The sequence below is a fragment of the Phasianus colchicus genome, chromosome Z (genome assembly GCF_987193195.1).
Source record: "Phasianus colchicus chromosome Z, bPhaCol1.hap1.1, whole genome shotgun sequence".
Taxonomy (NCBI): Eukaryota; Metazoa; Chordata; class Aves; order Galliformes; family Phasianidae; genus Phasianus; species Phasianus colchicus.
The window spans coordinates 27,932,822-27,948,962 of record NC_143476.1 but is presented as its reverse complement, the minus strand read 5'-3'; the positions used below and the strand labels follow the sequence as shown (position 1 = coordinate 27,948,962).

At 36.2% G+C, this 16,141-nt stretch overlaps 1 protein-coding gene across 6 annotated transcripts in view; it reads right to left on the bottom strand.

The window, feature by feature from the left end:
* MCTP1 (multiple C2 and transmembrane domain containing 1) overlaps nucleotides 1-16,141 on the bottom strand; it is a 262,362-nt gene that overhangs the window by 84,017 nt on the left and 162,204 nt on the right. For all 6 annotated transcript variants that reach the window (XM_090132421.1, XM_090132417.1, XM_090132418.1 and 3 more), the window contains 5 exons: nucleotides 13,020-13,122; nucleotides 10,775-10,877; nucleotides 10,304-10,405; nucleotides 9,881-9,955; nucleotides 7,936-8,055 (listed from right to left, as the gene is read on the bottom strand). In XM_090132421.1, coding sequence (XP_089988547.1) covers nucleotides 7,936-8,055; nucleotides 9,881-9,955; nucleotides 10,304-10,405; nucleotides 10,775-10,877; nucleotides 13,020-13,122 — 503 coding nt within the window. The remainder of the gene's footprint in view (nucleotides 1-7,935; nucleotides 8,056-9,880; nucleotides 9,956-10,303; nucleotides 10,406-10,774; nucleotides 10,878-13,019; nucleotides 13,123-16,141) is intronic.

The following is a 16,141-nucleotide window of genomic DNA, read 5'->3' as shown; positions in this document are numbered from 1 at the left end:
ATTATGACAACTGTTTTTTGCTCTTGCAGATCGGTGGCTTTTTTTTTTTTTTTTTAACAGTGCTTGTTTCTTCAGAAAGCAGTTGCTATCTTTCATCACAGAATCACAGAATGGCTTTCGCCTATCCTTAAAGCTTATCCAGTTTCAGTTTCAGGCCATGGGTAGGGTTGCCAACCACCAGATCAGGACATACTCATCTCTGGCCTCCACCTCACAACCCTCTGGTTGTGACAATCCAATCAATTCCTCATCACTGAAAAGTAAACCCTTAAAATCTATATCTGCGGAATCAGTGTATAAAGCTAACATGCTAGGCAGGCCATAACTAACACCCAACCTTTACCAATGGTTAAGGCTGCTAAGGTTAAGCAGGACTTTCTTCACAACTTTGCAACCATTAGCCTGGCCTTAAATTCAAGCAAATATTAAAGCAAATATTAAGAATAAAGGTTTTCTTCAAAGCAGGGATTTAATACTACCTCGTCAGATTCATAGAACACCTGCATAGAAACAAAGATTAACCTGAGTAAACTGTAAACAACCTTCTGTACACCTTAAGCCCAACTGAGAATAAAAATGAAAATTTCTAAACTTAAGTATTCTCCTGATTCTTCAGTGGTTTGCCCACTTGAAATTTCAAGGTCTTCTCTGTACACAGACACACACTGCCCAAAGCAAAAGGCACTGTCTAGTACTACTGCTTTTTTCCATTCTACTGAAGTTTCTCTAACTGAGAAAACAAGGAGTTTTTCTATGTTAGTCATTACTGTCCAAGTGTTTCATAGGACTTTCATACACGTATCATAAAGGAGTTCAAGTAAAAATGAAGGTTCTTGGATGGGAAGGGCACCTTACTGTGAGGAGAAAGGCAGAGTTAGTGCAAGAAAGGGAACAGCAGAAGAACATGTGCCACTTTCAGCCTAAGAGGAGCTAGGAGGAGCCAAGCAGCATCACCTTGAGACATCAACCTTCAGGCCTGAAGCATGGAGGTTTTGGAAACTATGGCTCTCAGGCAACTTCTGTCACAACAGTCTCTCACTGTCCCAGGGAGAACAGATCAATCATTCACTCTCCATGCCAGTTCTGGATACCACATGTCACATATACCTATCACCACCCTTATTCTACTAACCAACGGGAAGCACACAGCAACACTCTTTTGTCAAAATGTGGGATAAAGCTGTGAGTAGCAGACTGTCCCATTTCAGGAATATGCTGTAAAGCCTCCTGGGTAATTTTTACAATTGTTACTTAAAGGTATATTTCTTTTGAGGCTTTATTTACAACAGCAGTAAGACCAATTACTGTTATTCATTCAGCAGGTGCAGCACTAGTAGAAGCAAAGTATTTATGTTCTGATTAATGTTCTTTATTTCATTTTTTGCATGGATTTCAGTTTCTGCAATCAAAATCAAAATTATAAAATTGCATGCTAAACAACAAAAGCAGGACAAACATCTTAATTATGTATATTTGAAACACTATGAAGTGTTTTCTCTCCAGTAAAACTGAGCACACCGAAAATATTTTACTTGCTCTTGATTCTTCCACCCAAAGATAGATGTTTGCTACCTACCATCTACATGCTTACTAAACAAAGGAACTTCAGATTCCCTTAAGGAAGAAACTGGTAGCTTTATTTTTGAACAAGCTGTTTTTCTATCCCTATTGCATGCTGTTTTCTGAAGCTTTTAAAACACTGCTTTTCTGTTTGATTTCCCTCATTTGAACTTCTCTTGCTATATCACACCTAGTTTCTGCCTTTTTTGCTACACTGAAATCATTCATAAAGTACTAGATTGTATTATTTTATTCTTGCAAGGTCCAGCCAAGTTGACATTAATCACAGTTCTTTCATTTTAAGCAAAAATAAAAATTCCTAAAATAAAAATTTATTTTCATTCAGGAGAACGCAGAACATTCAAGAAGAAAGATACAGCAAGAGCACATGATGACTGCTTGCAGTGGAGTTCTTATATGGTCATGCCACCACACGGTGAGTTGTAACTGTCCTGCAACTCACTCTTCCAGTAACACTAAGCAGCTGAAGCCTTGAGAGATTGTTACCTCACTTGTCTTCAGCAGTTAGAGGCAATGGAGGCTACACACAACAAAATGGCAGACTGGCTGATGTTGGCAGGATCTCTGGGTCCATCTAGCCCAACTCCTGATCCAGCAGATACCCAGAGAGGGGTGCCCAGCACCATGTCCAGTGTCTTGTGGAGACTTTCTGGGTCCCCATGCAAGTGCTCCATCAACCACTGGCACTATGACATGATGCATTATTTTCATATGCATGGCATTAAGATAAAGCTAAAATTCCCAAATCCATCTGTAAAGAAATTTTACTAATATTTTCCCAATAATTTTCCCAATATTGTCTGCATATTGTTAACAGCACATCACTAACACTGTATTGATACCTACAATTTCTTATTTAGCATTAATTTTAGCAAATCTGTGCACTCAATTTCTCCTATTTTTTGATTTTGCATATTCAAAAACTCTCCTAATTGCTCATGAAAGCAACATCATCTCAAGGTATTGCTGTATGGAACCTACTCTAGACCCCAGATTACAAATCACATCATTTGGCTAGCTAGTTTTCTGAATCACAGAATTGCAAGATTGGAAATGACCTGCAAGATCATCTAGTACATCATCCTCCCACTTCTCCTTATGTTGCTGCCTGGAGAAGAAACTGAGGCATGATTTAAAATCTTTTTGGATAACAACTAAAAGTAGGACGGCAACAACTTTTCTTAATTTCTATAATTTTTTATCTCATTATAGTGAATCGAGCTTTAACAACATTTTAAAAGTTTTAAAAATAGTTTACAGCACAGTTGTCAGTCTTCTAAGAAGTGAGACAAGTAAAATAAGTGGGAAGAATACTCTGGCAGTTAAGGCAACGTCAAGTAGGGATACCAGTGCCTTCATCTGCTGTGTGCTTCCTGCCTGAGAAACAATAAAGGCTCCTCACCTCAACTGTGCATGCAAAATGATGGAAGTATTTCTACACAATACAAAGGAATTTTTGTGATGAAACACTTCAAAATTATGCAGAATCAGTATGGAAGCTAGATACGTACCCATGACAGATATGCAGATGAAACAAACACCTGTAAGTTCATTCTAAGTACCTAGAGGTAGAGATAGTACCATTTACAATGTTCTGGGTTGGGTATCTTCCCTGGGAAGATGTGACACAGACCCTAAGAAACTTGCCCTCCTGGAACAACACCTGGATGGCATGCAGCATACATGATGTTATCTACAATGGCACAAAGTCTGCACTCACACAATGAATCACACTACCAAACTGGTTCAGCAAATATGAATTCTCTTTTTGAAAGAGGTAAAATGAAAGTAAAAATCAAAAGAAAGAGGAAATTATTAAACATATAAACATTCCCAGTCCTTCCATGCATCAGACTTGCAAGCAAACAATATGCCAAACACATCACACCTCAGAAGTCACCTCAGTGCTGGAGTAGGCATGGGTTGATGATAGCAAGATTTTGCACATCAGCATCTCTCCTCAACTGCTACAGTTAAGCACACTGGGATTTTCAATGGCTGTCGGTGATGGAGTGTTAAATGCTCATATACACCAAGATGTGGTATATATATATATGTTTCTCTCCTATCCTACTGCCCAAAACCTGGCACACAGCCCTTTTTTGTTTTTTATTACAAAGTGTTGAAGAAAGGTCAAATTCTGCTATGTATTTGCAGCAGTCTTACACAGTTCTGCTGGTCTACTGAAAACCAGGAAAGGGAAACAGGATTTTGATAGCTCTTCTTTCTGTCTGGCTTTTCTTCTGGAAAAACAGAATGACAACAGTCTGGTGTATCTCATTCTCTTTCCTGGTCATGGGGATGAAAAGCTGAAAGGCTCTTGTGTGTGTGCCCTGCATCAAAAATAAATCTTGTATCTGTATGCTTGTATTCTTGAAGTCTATCTTTCGGGAGCAAGCAGTTTTGACACCAACAGGAATTTTAGAAAGGCTTCTTAGGATAAAAAAAGTTTTCTTTTTTTCTTTCTCTCTCTCTCTCTTTTTTTTTTTATCCAATTCCAAATTCTAGACAACAGGTGGCAAAGACAACTCATTCCACCAGGTTTAGTAAAGATCAGTTTGACAGTATTTATACAGTAGATCCTCAAAAATGGTATTCACAAAAACAAAATCTTATTAATGTTGTTAGATATATCTATATCTATATCTCATAAATTTCTCATAAAATTACAGTGTTTTTAAAAAAATGTATAATACTTAAACACATTTCTACTCTTAATGGTATGATAATTTTTTTTTTTCTTCAGCTTTTAGTGAAATTCACTTCTGAAATCCATGATAGAGAGCATTTCCCTGTTCAATAGGAAAAAGCTACTCAAGTTGACTAAATTATCTCACAGTCTCATTTCCTGCCAGTTCCTTTTTACTTCTGTTTTCTTCTTCATTTCCATTAACATGTATGACACCACCACAACTAAGTGGTGCATGTGCAAGAGAACTAACAATCAAACGCTAGGGACTAGTATGTCATTTCTGCACAAGAACTGTGTAACATTAGAAGACAAAGAGAAGGTGAGTTAGACCTGACAAATGGCTCAGATGCAGGGTGCATCATTTTATCAATATTTCAGAGCTTAAGAAAAAATACTTTCTGTGTGCCTGCATACACATGTAGAGAAAGATTCAGAGGAATATGTACACAGAAAACTTTAATTTGAGGACACACTGAAAAGTCTGCGCATGATCAGGTGAGGGTACTCTGCTTCCAAATCGGAAAGGAAAGAAGTTTATTTTACAAGTAACAGTTATATGTTCAAGCAAGCAATTAAAGTGCTTTACAGAGGCCATTTTGGGATACCAAATACTTTGAAGATTTAATATTCGCTCATATTTCATATTCAATATTCTCCTAAGTAAAATATGTATCTCCTTTTAGCTACTCAGTTATGAATTGTACTTTAAAGGCAAGGGGACATTTTTGATAATGCACATCTTAAACTTTTCATTAAACTACCAAATTTAAATTCTACCTTTTTGTGCACTCTGACATTTTTGTCTGGCATTTTCATTAATTTTGCGACATACATAAATGTAGCTGAAATGTTAACTGATCAATACTTTGTCTCTCTCATGTAGCACTAGAGCGAAGCTCCCCAAGGACCACGCAGCAGTACAGAAATTAAATGTGTAAAATATCAAATGCTAATGTTAAACACAGCAGCACTTACTGTATAACGACTGAAAAGGCTAAAAGAATTCCAAATGGACAGATGGTAGCACAAATTATCTACAATCACATTTAAGGATTAAAGTTTGTCCCGTAAAATAATTCATTGACTCATGTTGAAGTGTGTCCTTTTACTGATAGCACAGTTGTCCAATTATTTTTGTGCTCATTATGGTGAGAAATGACAGTACTGGAAAAAGAAGAGTACACACTTTTTTCCCCCTACGTTGCACCCACTGACATCTGCAAGAACACAAATGTCTGGCCAAGAAACTGATGGAAATTAGGCACAATTTAGTGGACATTTCTGTGCCCAAAGTAGATTAATCTAAAGAAAAAAACACAACTTTTGCATATTCTAATACAGTTTTTGTGCCTTAAGCATAGTGTTTTAAGTACAGAAATAAACTTCCGAATTAATCTAGAAATTTATTTTAAAGTGAATTTACAGCAAGGGCTCTCTGCACGCATTCTGTTCTTTTCTAATGTATTTAGGTGCTTCAGAAGTGTTAAGTGCAAACTGGCAACACACTCTGCTATTTAACAGAAAAGAAAGAAGAGGAAGGTAGCTCAAATCCAAAGTCACATAACTGTAGTCAGACCAACCTATGTCTCACGAGCTATTTGCAAATATATTTGAATATCTGAATAAAAAATAAGTCCATGACAATAGTATGTCACAATAATTTCAGCAACAAAAATTAAAAAATTACATCTAGATGGCAATTATTCTTCTCCTGTGAATTACTGAGGCACAAGGGGAAAAAAAAGGAGAGGGGAAAAAAAAGAGAAAAAAAGAGAAAAAAATGTCATTCAGGCAAAATCCCCAGTGAAAGCAATGAAGTAAAACAGAAACAGACAAAATACTGTCTGAGATGGGAAATGCATAATCCAGAATGTTGAAAACTTCTATGTATAGCATGTGAAACACCAGTTATTGAGCTGGTAGGTTTGGATAGCATTAAGAAAGAACGAGTGAAGAGCAACATGATAAAACATTCATAAAGCACTTCCTCTTTAACACAGGCTTCCACTAATTTAAAATTTTGAGTAATATAAGTTAAGTTCTATAGTGTAAGTAATCAGCACTCAGCACTTTTCAGTCTCTTCTACTAACACTGTGATTCTCCAAGAAGAATGACTTAAAAAAAAAAACCTGGTGAACACTTCAGCATGCAAATAGCATAAAGCAGATAACTGCAATTTATTATTAAGTCACCATATTAATCCAGGCTTTCCAAGGATAATCCTGCTTTCCAGGGCTTTTATTAATCATAATTAAACCATTATACTTAGGAAAACTGAGCTAGTCTAACAGAGCTTCTTCATATATTGTCTTCTGTAAGAAAGGCCCCAGTGGAAAGCAAAGGGATGGGTATGGAAAGCAAAGAGATGAGGTATGAAGAAAGAGTATCTGTAACTCAGGAAAATCCAAGGTGTGAAAAGTCAACCCTCACATACTTCCTTGTGGCTGTAAGTTTGTACTGGGATATCATCTATCAGCACATGCCTTCAAATTCAACAAGGAAGAAACAGCTAGTTTAAAAGTTTAATTCTAGCACATTATTTGTCTGTCTTCAGGGCTGAAAACTTGCAAAATGGCCTATTTCTCATCTTCTTTCTGGAGATTTCACTGTGACATTTCACTGTGACATGCTCTAACCTCTGGGAGACAACTTCAAGAGGAGACATAATGTGTATAATAGTGAAGAGATGAAAATGGTGCATAAAAGTACAGCTTTTTAATAGAATCTATTGAATTCCAGTTTAATCTGTGTGCAAGCACAACTCAGCATTACATGTGGAGGTAAACCACTCCAAAGACAGATTATGAGATTCCTCATGGACCACTGATAACTATGAATCCCCAGAAAATAACTCAGTCCAAACTTTACAATCATGATGAAAGTTCATGTAGATTTGACTCAGATAATAAAAAATATGCTGAGGATATTTTGTTCTACAGTAGGATGATGTGATCCTTGGACAAAATACCATTAGACTGAGAAGCAGAGATCAAGCCTTTGGATGCAGATCTTCATACATCTATAAAGTCATACCACCAGTGCAGACAGAATGGATCCACAACTAACACACAGCAAAACAAGTACTAAAAGAAGACTGAAAAGACTCAAGCTTTTATCACAAAGACATTGCCATTGCAATGCTCTAAAACTACACTAATCAAATAACAGCTCTTCCCATGAAATTTGGTGTATTTCCAACTATGACACTGAATGCATTCTATGAGTGGAAATCAGCATAATATAAGAGCAACAAAACTTTTTCCATGGCCACAATAATGCACCAAGGGAAAGAAAAAATCTCATTGGACAAAAAGGACAGGATGTAATTCCATTTTCCTTTCTTCAGTAGGCATCAAGTAGGTATTCCACATGCATATTAACCTGTGAATAGCTAAATATGTATAGTCCAGTAGCTGTATTATGTTGTATCACATTTTTTATTTGCACATTTATATATATATATCTAGAAGACTATATTGTTTGTATGACATTATACAATTACTTCTTAAAAATGTGAATAAAAATGATTTGTGATATCCTTAGTTTTAAAAACTTCAAGAGAAACAAGCAATCAGATACCTCCGCATGAGCACTGCATCATCTCTCAGTCTACAATGTAAATATGCAATGGTGATTAACAGCAATATAAAGAAGATCTTACCAAAAAAGCAGCAAGACTTCTTGGGGGTGAATCCCAGTCAAAGCAACTGTTAATGTAGTAGGCGGCATTTATGAGCACCATGACACAACGCTTCATGCGAATGAAGTTTCTTAGCAGCAGCTATTAAAAAGATGAAAGGACAAAAAATATTTCAAAACCCCAAAAGCTTCAGAAAAGGTTCATCCTTATAATATTCTCATTGTTAATTTGGGCAAAGATTGAAGAAAGCTGCATGGTAAGCTGTTCACATCACACAAAAAGAATACTTAGAAACACTTGGAAGGGAGAGTTATAGATAAATGTTTAAACTTTTATTTGTTGAATTTATTTCTAACTGATATACTGCTTGTTCTCTTTACTTTCACAGCTTAGTGGCAGCTTGAGATTTTAAAAAAGCCGCTATAAACATCATGAACAATTTTGCTATCAGCATACGAGAGTTTTATCAAGCAGGTGACACTGTCCCTACTCTTAAGTATTTAGAAAATTCTTACCTTTCTTAAAAAAAAGATGCTGTAGGATGCTAACCTGAAACCATGCAAAATTACTTCTCTAAGATCAAACTGTTTCCTTAACATCCACATTTTCTCCATAACAAATTCTCATCACCCTGTGTGTTTAAGTATTTTTTGAAAGTAATTTTAACTGCATCTACATCAAAATGAAATATAACAGGTTTACATTTTAATTCAGGAGATTACCCATAAGTCTACTGAAATGGCAGAACATTTGATGAAAATAAATGTACACAAACAAGTTATTCATTCAATTTCTGTGTTGAATAGCACAGAAAATGCTGTATAGATACATTCTCTCCCAGAACTTTTGGGTCTTTCGAAATGCTATTGCATTACTGATACATAACGAATTCTTTTTTTTTTTTTCCCCCTCCATGGTGTTACTGTGGTGGGATATGCCATGTAAGTTAAAACAAAACAAAACAAAACAACACCTAAAGAACAGTTGGATATTTAAAGTGTTTTCCTCCTGCAACCTTCAGAAACCACGATGCCATTTTCCCTTATGAAAGTGGGCAGAAGAATGAACCTTGAATAAAATGCTTTCCTGTTTCTTGACTGACATAACAGTGAAAAATGCAGCTTTAGTAACATCAAAAAAGAGTAAAGAAAGAAAAATCTGCCTTTTGAATAACGTTAAGGAAATATATTGAATAGCTAATCTACAATTCATTCAGCAGACAACACAAATTATGCTCAGTTCTGCAAGTTTTCTTCAAAATAAAAATCAGTTCAAAGACTTCTGTCTTTGTTAATGAACAAAATACCTTATTGCTACAATTTAACCAAAAGCTCAGTTCTCCCATATAGAATAGATCATTCATATTAGAAGAAAAGTTTTAAATAAAAGTAGTTCAGATGCAGAAAAAGGTAAGATGTGTGTTTAAATAATGTTTAACAAACATTTAAACTATCAGTGGAAAGACTATCTGGGAAAAAAAGAAACAAGGTCCACACATTTCTTACCCAGATAGCTCGGGTATAATGAAAAGTTATAATGAGTTTTAGTTTGCCTCCAACTGGGATTCAAACCTTACTCTATGAACTTGTTTAAAATTTGGGATAAGAATGCTTAATGCCTCTCTACCATGCAAAAAAATGGAAGTCTTTCAGGTCAAGGTTAACAGCAAAAATTTATGCAAGACTTAGCTTACATGCACCTGCACTATAATCTGATATGTGTGGAACCTGATGTTTTGAACTGTGTTCTTATTCACTTATTTCACGGAATTTAAGTTGCAGTTTATAAAGAAGAGATACAATAAAACGACGTATTTTGTTTCTGCCTCATTCTACCTATCATATTCTTTTGTAAACAGGTAATGAAAATGTTATTCTTTACCCTCAGCAGTGCGATACCAGATATTTAGATGTGCACACTCGATATTAAGGCTTTTAGACAGGATTAGTGTTTCCTTACTCTTTACCTGTTTAGACAGTCTGTTTTCCTCTTCAATGTACTTCTGTTCTTTGGGCATTAAGGTTCGCACGCTGGCTTTCACCTACGCATTAAAATGTATGTCAATATTTCAAGCTTACTTGCTTCTAACTAAAAGCACATGCTCCCACTTGCAAAAATTACGAAGTTTCAAAGTCACAGCTGCCAAGCCCAGGACACACAGATGCACACAGAGGCAAAGGCTGCTGCTTCGTGCATTAGCAGCAATAGTAGCAGTGGCAGCAGCAACAAAAAGAGTGGGTGTGCCAGGCAGTGGCAGAAGAGTATTCTGTGGTATACATCAAGGTTTAGAGAAAATGAGGAATGACAGAAATTCTCTACAAATCGGGAACAAAAGCTTTCATGAAACTGAACTCTTTAGCAGTACAAAAAAGCCAAAGTTAAGACTTACAGCATTAAAAATCACATCTATTTCAAGATAGATGACCCCCTTTGTTGGCCCTGTCAGCTGCTTGTTTTTCAAGACGTAGGCTTTCTGTTCACCATTTTGAATCTGCAGGAAAAGGACATGACAGCCGTCTGTCTCGCGGTCTCCGCTGAATACCCCCCCCTGGTGACCCCTGACCCCCAGCTGCTGAAACTGACAGAGAACCCAAAACAACTGTGGCAAGTCTGACAAGTACCTGTTCATTACCAGGACCGAGTCTGTCAGGAAAAATTAACTATCATGGGATTCAACATGGCCGTGAATGGAGTATGTTAAAATTTTAGTGTTCTTATTACAGACCTTGGTTGAGAAATGACAGACACAGAGCTGCACATTTCCCACCCCCCCACCACCCCCCTTTTTTTTTTTTCTTTTCCCTTCTCCTTCCTTCAGCAGGAAAAATACATAGCGGCGTGTCAAGTGAATGAAACTTACAGATAGCAGTGGTATCGCAACTTTGCCTAGAAAGTCAGCACTCCGATCGCGGTCCTCATCATAAACTGTCACTTCAAGCACCGAGTGGATGTCTTTAACATTGCTACAGAGGAAAAAGCAGATATGGAGGAGAGACTTCACCCACACCAGAAGTTACCAAGGACAAAAGTGCAAAAGGGTAGCAAAGCCAGAAAACCTTGTACTTTGTCAGGTCAAGGGCAGAGAGCAAAATACAAGTGAATTAGGCATCCTTCTGTCCAACCCAAGTGCTCTCAAGGAGCTCCAGCACTTGTGTGCTCCGCAGGGCTTTGCCAGAAGTTTTCTGGAGGATGTTTCTTTAAATTTCCTACCTGGTGCTAACACTGCGTGAGTTGCAAAGGGAGCCAGCATGCAGCAGTGCCGGGGATTTGCTGCAGCAGACAGACCAAGAGCCTTACAGCCACGATCAAACACTGCTACTTTTGCTGTAATTCCTACCGCAAATACTGTGCTATCTGCAGCTTTATAAGTGAAAACAACCATCAGATACATGAGCACATCCTTGTACAGAGAATGAGCTCTTTAATTTTAAAATCCTTGCTTAATTACAAACATACAGCAGTCATTACAACAAATTAGGAAAAAGCAATGGGAAGCAATGCGTTTTTCAGCTAGTTCTCTTCCTTGCCTGCAAGCCGTTAAACACTCCATGAACACACACAACAAACATCACAGTCAATTGCAGACTCTCAAGTGAAAAAATCACATTCCTTACTGTGAGAAAAGATACCAAAATTATTTGAGAGAAGTCATCTTTGAATAAACTGATGATTCAGGAAAAAGGAATTTAAGGAGAGCACTTCAACTTCACTAAAATATATATCTCCATATAAACTGCATCAGTATTCCAAAACTAAATGACAAATTTGAGAATAACTGATAAACATATAAGATAGGTAAAAACTTTCTTTTAAGGTAGTTTAGAGATTTTCCATTTGTTTCCTGACTAGTCTTTTGTCCTCTATAAATCAGGCAGTTCCTTACGTAGAGAACACCGTCAAGCAATGCAGGCTGATTACTTATTGGCTCTATAAGTAGATAATTAAAAATAAATTAATCAAGAATTTAGCATGTTTGTACAGATATATAACATGAGAACTATGTTAATAAGATAATGAGAAGTACAACTATTGTGAGATTTTTTCTTTTGTTCAGAGTTCATTCTGAGAGTCAACTGCAAGCTCCAGATGCCAACTATACAAACAACAAACAGAAGAAACAAATACCAAGATTAAAGTCAGGCTGTGCTTTGAGATCAAGGACAAAACACAACACTCTCACTTATGATAAAGTTAGATAAATGCACACAAAGCTAAAGCCTCTATTGGTTTTGCAGTGGATTACTAGAACATTTCAACAGCAGAGGAACCTGCAGCTGATCTGTTTTTCTGCTCAGTGATGTCACGTTGCAGTCAGAGAGAAACTGGGAGAAAAGTAAGGCAACAGAGCAAGAAAAGTAACAGGGAAAAATAACAGTTTGTTGGTGGAATACTTTTTCCTACTTTATTAAATCCTTTTACTATCTTCTAATTAACATAGGAAAAAATAGTTACTGTATTACTTCCCAACAAACTGAACACTTAAGACTGCATTTTGCCCAATAGCAGCATTGCACTATTATGCTAGAACACATTGTGAGAAATGCATTGCCACATTGTGGCAAATGGAAATAATGAGTTCATACCAACATACAAAGACAATAAATCAGAAAAGTATGAATGCATTTAAAATATCTCCTTTTTCATAGTTTTGTTGTGTTTACTAAAATTACAACATTGTAGCAGAGATAACAAAATCCTTTCTTTCTCACATGAATCTTCAGGGTCAAAATCACTGCAGTTCTTCAAATTTCCATTAAAGACTGCGGAGTCCAGAGTGTTTAGCATTTCTTATTGCTGGTTTACGAGACATGAATTTTACTTTTCTTTGTTTTTTTTTTTTTTTACTTTTAAAATGTACATTTTTTATATTTTAAAAGTTTGAAAGTTTATATTTTTTCATGTTTTTAATTCTTAGACTATTCACCTGTTTACTTCAGAGACCGCAGTGCGTCATCAACTACTGTCACTGGCATCAGCAGAAAGTATATTTGATCTATAAATACTTTCTCTTCAAAAAAAAAAAAAAAGAAAGAACGAGGAAAAAAACCCCACAAATGAAACAGAAAGTAAAAAGAATCAAACTCTTACAAAACCCAAACACCTACAATGTGAAGATCTTGTTCCATTCTGGGTTGAGGTTCTTGTAGACAGTATGTGTCAGCAGTCTGTCATTGTTCAGTTCAACTACACAAAATGGGTCACTTTTACCTATTAAGAGAGAATTTGGAACAAATTTTATGAATTGAGAAATCTCACTGTGAGCAACTTTAAAATCAAAATTATTTGTTTTTCTAAGCTGCTTTTTAAATCACTCAATAATTAATTCAGGTAAGTCTTATGATGATGTTAAATATAATACAGGTCATAAAAGAATGTTCATCCCTGTAATCTATTAACATTTATCACTAAAACAACATCTTTTTGTGAAGGCAAAGGGCATGAGGAAACTGAGAGAAATGAAAAAATTGCCATACTGTTTTTTCTAATCAAAATCAGCTCGTTTCCAAAAGGTGACAAGCACCCTTTTGACACAGCTAAGAGAATTTTTATCATGTCAAACCTATGTTGATTGGAATGATAACATAATTAGATGATTTTGATACTTATTATTCCATACTATTTGTAATAACATAGCATCTATGATACTATGATCCAAAGATTACTATGCCCTACATGTTTCCTGCTGTACAAAACTTTCCCTCAAAATCAAAAAGCCTTAAGGACAGCCTCAGATAAAAGCCTAACGCCTGAGAAAATAGGCAAGTACAATTAAGCAATGAGACAATATCAGCTGGAATGGTGGGCTGTAGTCTCAGCACAGCAGAGGCTCAAACATGGTTGAGATTTTTGTATACATTAATGCACAATGAAGTAGCTTTGCATATATTTACAAGAAGGTCCCTCAGCATGAAAGCCAACACATGAGAAAGTATGAAGATACTGCTTTGAAAATTTAATACACAGGTAATGGAAACAACATACTTGCCTGGGTATTGAAGTTGTTGGTTTGGCTTTTTTTTAATATAAAGGGAAAGGAAATGTATGTGGGGAATGCCTCCAAAGTGTGTGGCAGCTTAGAGTCAATTACTTACAGAGAGCTGTACTCAACTAACAGACAAGCAGACAGCAAGAAAAACCACTCTTACTAGAAGTAGGAGGAAGATGTAGAAGTCACACTAAGCTTTTTCGTAGATATTCTCAACACCAGGGTTTGTATTTGGAAAGGAAAAGAAAGCAATTTGACAGCTGAAGCACATGCTTAGCAACAGTTTACCTGTGTAAAAAGGGAGCTCTCCAAAGAGGGAAGAAGCAAAAGAAGAGAAAGATTTCAAGGGCATCCCTGAATTTTCCTGGAGGGAAGGGTAAGAATGTATAGATCTGAGGAACAGCTATGATGGAAGGAGCAGTCATGAAAGCATGGAGTCACAGTGTGAAGACAGATGCAGTAAAGAGCCATTAAAGGGAAAAAATCATAGTAAAATTTTAAATTATCAGGAGTAAAATTTTAAATAATGGCAGCAGCAACGATAACTGTAAATGCTGGCCAAGACAGAGGGATGCTCTCTCTCTTAGTTTGATTTCATCCAATAGCTGAAAGGAACAATCTGATGCTCACTGTTTTACTATTAAACCGATTAGCAAAATGAAACTATGAGTTTCATTCACAACCAGGTATGCTACTGGCAAACACTGTACAGTGATCATGCTTCTAGCCTGGCTGACTTCTGTGTCTGACATTTGCCCTCAGCACAGAACACAAGTGTATGTATTATTTTCACTTAAGGCCACAAAGCTGAAAAATATACTGCTGCTCCCAGAACCCAAATAAGCTTTTTTCTGTTGGAAACTAAGAACTGAATTGCATATTACAGAGTGCATTACTCTTGTCTCTGGACTTTATTTGGGTGGCAGTGCTGAAAAGATATTGAGTGTTGGCATTGGCCTTCCACAGTCAAGTCTAGCTCGCTATGCAATTGCATTTCAGAGTGTCTTCAATAATTCCGTCATGCTATGTCATGTATCATAAGAAGCTATAAGTTGATTAGCTCAATGGGGCTACATTAATGATATTAAGAAGGCATGTAATTTGTTTCATACCTTATACAAATGACAATGAAATCAATATTTAGACAAAACTGTCCAGGGGTCAAATCTTCTAAACTGCAATATTGATTCAGACTACATCAGAGGTTAATGTGCATATTATTAACTTTAATGACAAAGAATAATTGTTTTAAACACATTGTGAACTACAGTTAGAATAGATGTTTACCTTTTCCAGAACACAGAATATCACTGAATCTGTCCCATTAAACTAGATAAAGGATTAATTCTTTAGTCACTGTAACAACAACACAAAACCAAAAACCAAATAACAAAAACCAAAAAACCAAACTACTGGTAGTTACAGTAACAAGGCAAAACTGACAAAAAAAAAAAAAAAAAAAAAAAAAGGTGAGCTGGGTGGATTCTGCCTCAGTCATACAGAATAAAATGCACTACAGTGTCTAAAAGTACACTCTGGGAAAAAAACAAAAAACATTTAATTAGATGCATTTATTTTCTGTATCTGTTGAGATGTACTTTTTCAATGACTCTCTTTAAATTTAGATTATCAATCCATTTAAGAATGCTAAATATAATGCATAATTAATCACAGAAGTCATTGATAAACCGAAGACAAACAGTTTTCAGAAATGAAAGAATCATTCTCTCAAGCTCACCTGCCCAATTAAGAGGAGAATATTCTGAGCCCAACGTTGACAAAAGGAAGTATTGTGAAAAGGTACATGCAAAGGCTCAAATACCATGGTTTGCAAATAGAACTTTCCTTGCTACGAAATCTATGCTAAGGCATACTGCTTTAAACATAAGAGAAGGCTATGAAGTTCCCATCTGCAAGGCCTTTCACCACCGCCTTATTCTGTATACTAAAAAATGCAAAACTAAGCTGAGTATTGGAAAGAATACTCTAAGTTGGTATGTAAAATATATGGCATGTGCAAACATTATTTGGATACCAACACAAATAAGTGAACATGACCAAGAAAGACAAGGCCTAAGAAATGTAGAGGTGCTTGATGAAACTCACATCCGTCATCCTTCAAGTTTTCATTATTAGAAATAATAACTACAATCTTATTTCTCACTGATAGCTACGGCAACCTGCCACATTGTGAGAGTCTAAAGTAATGGGACCATTCTTACTGAAAGCCTTAAGTAAGCA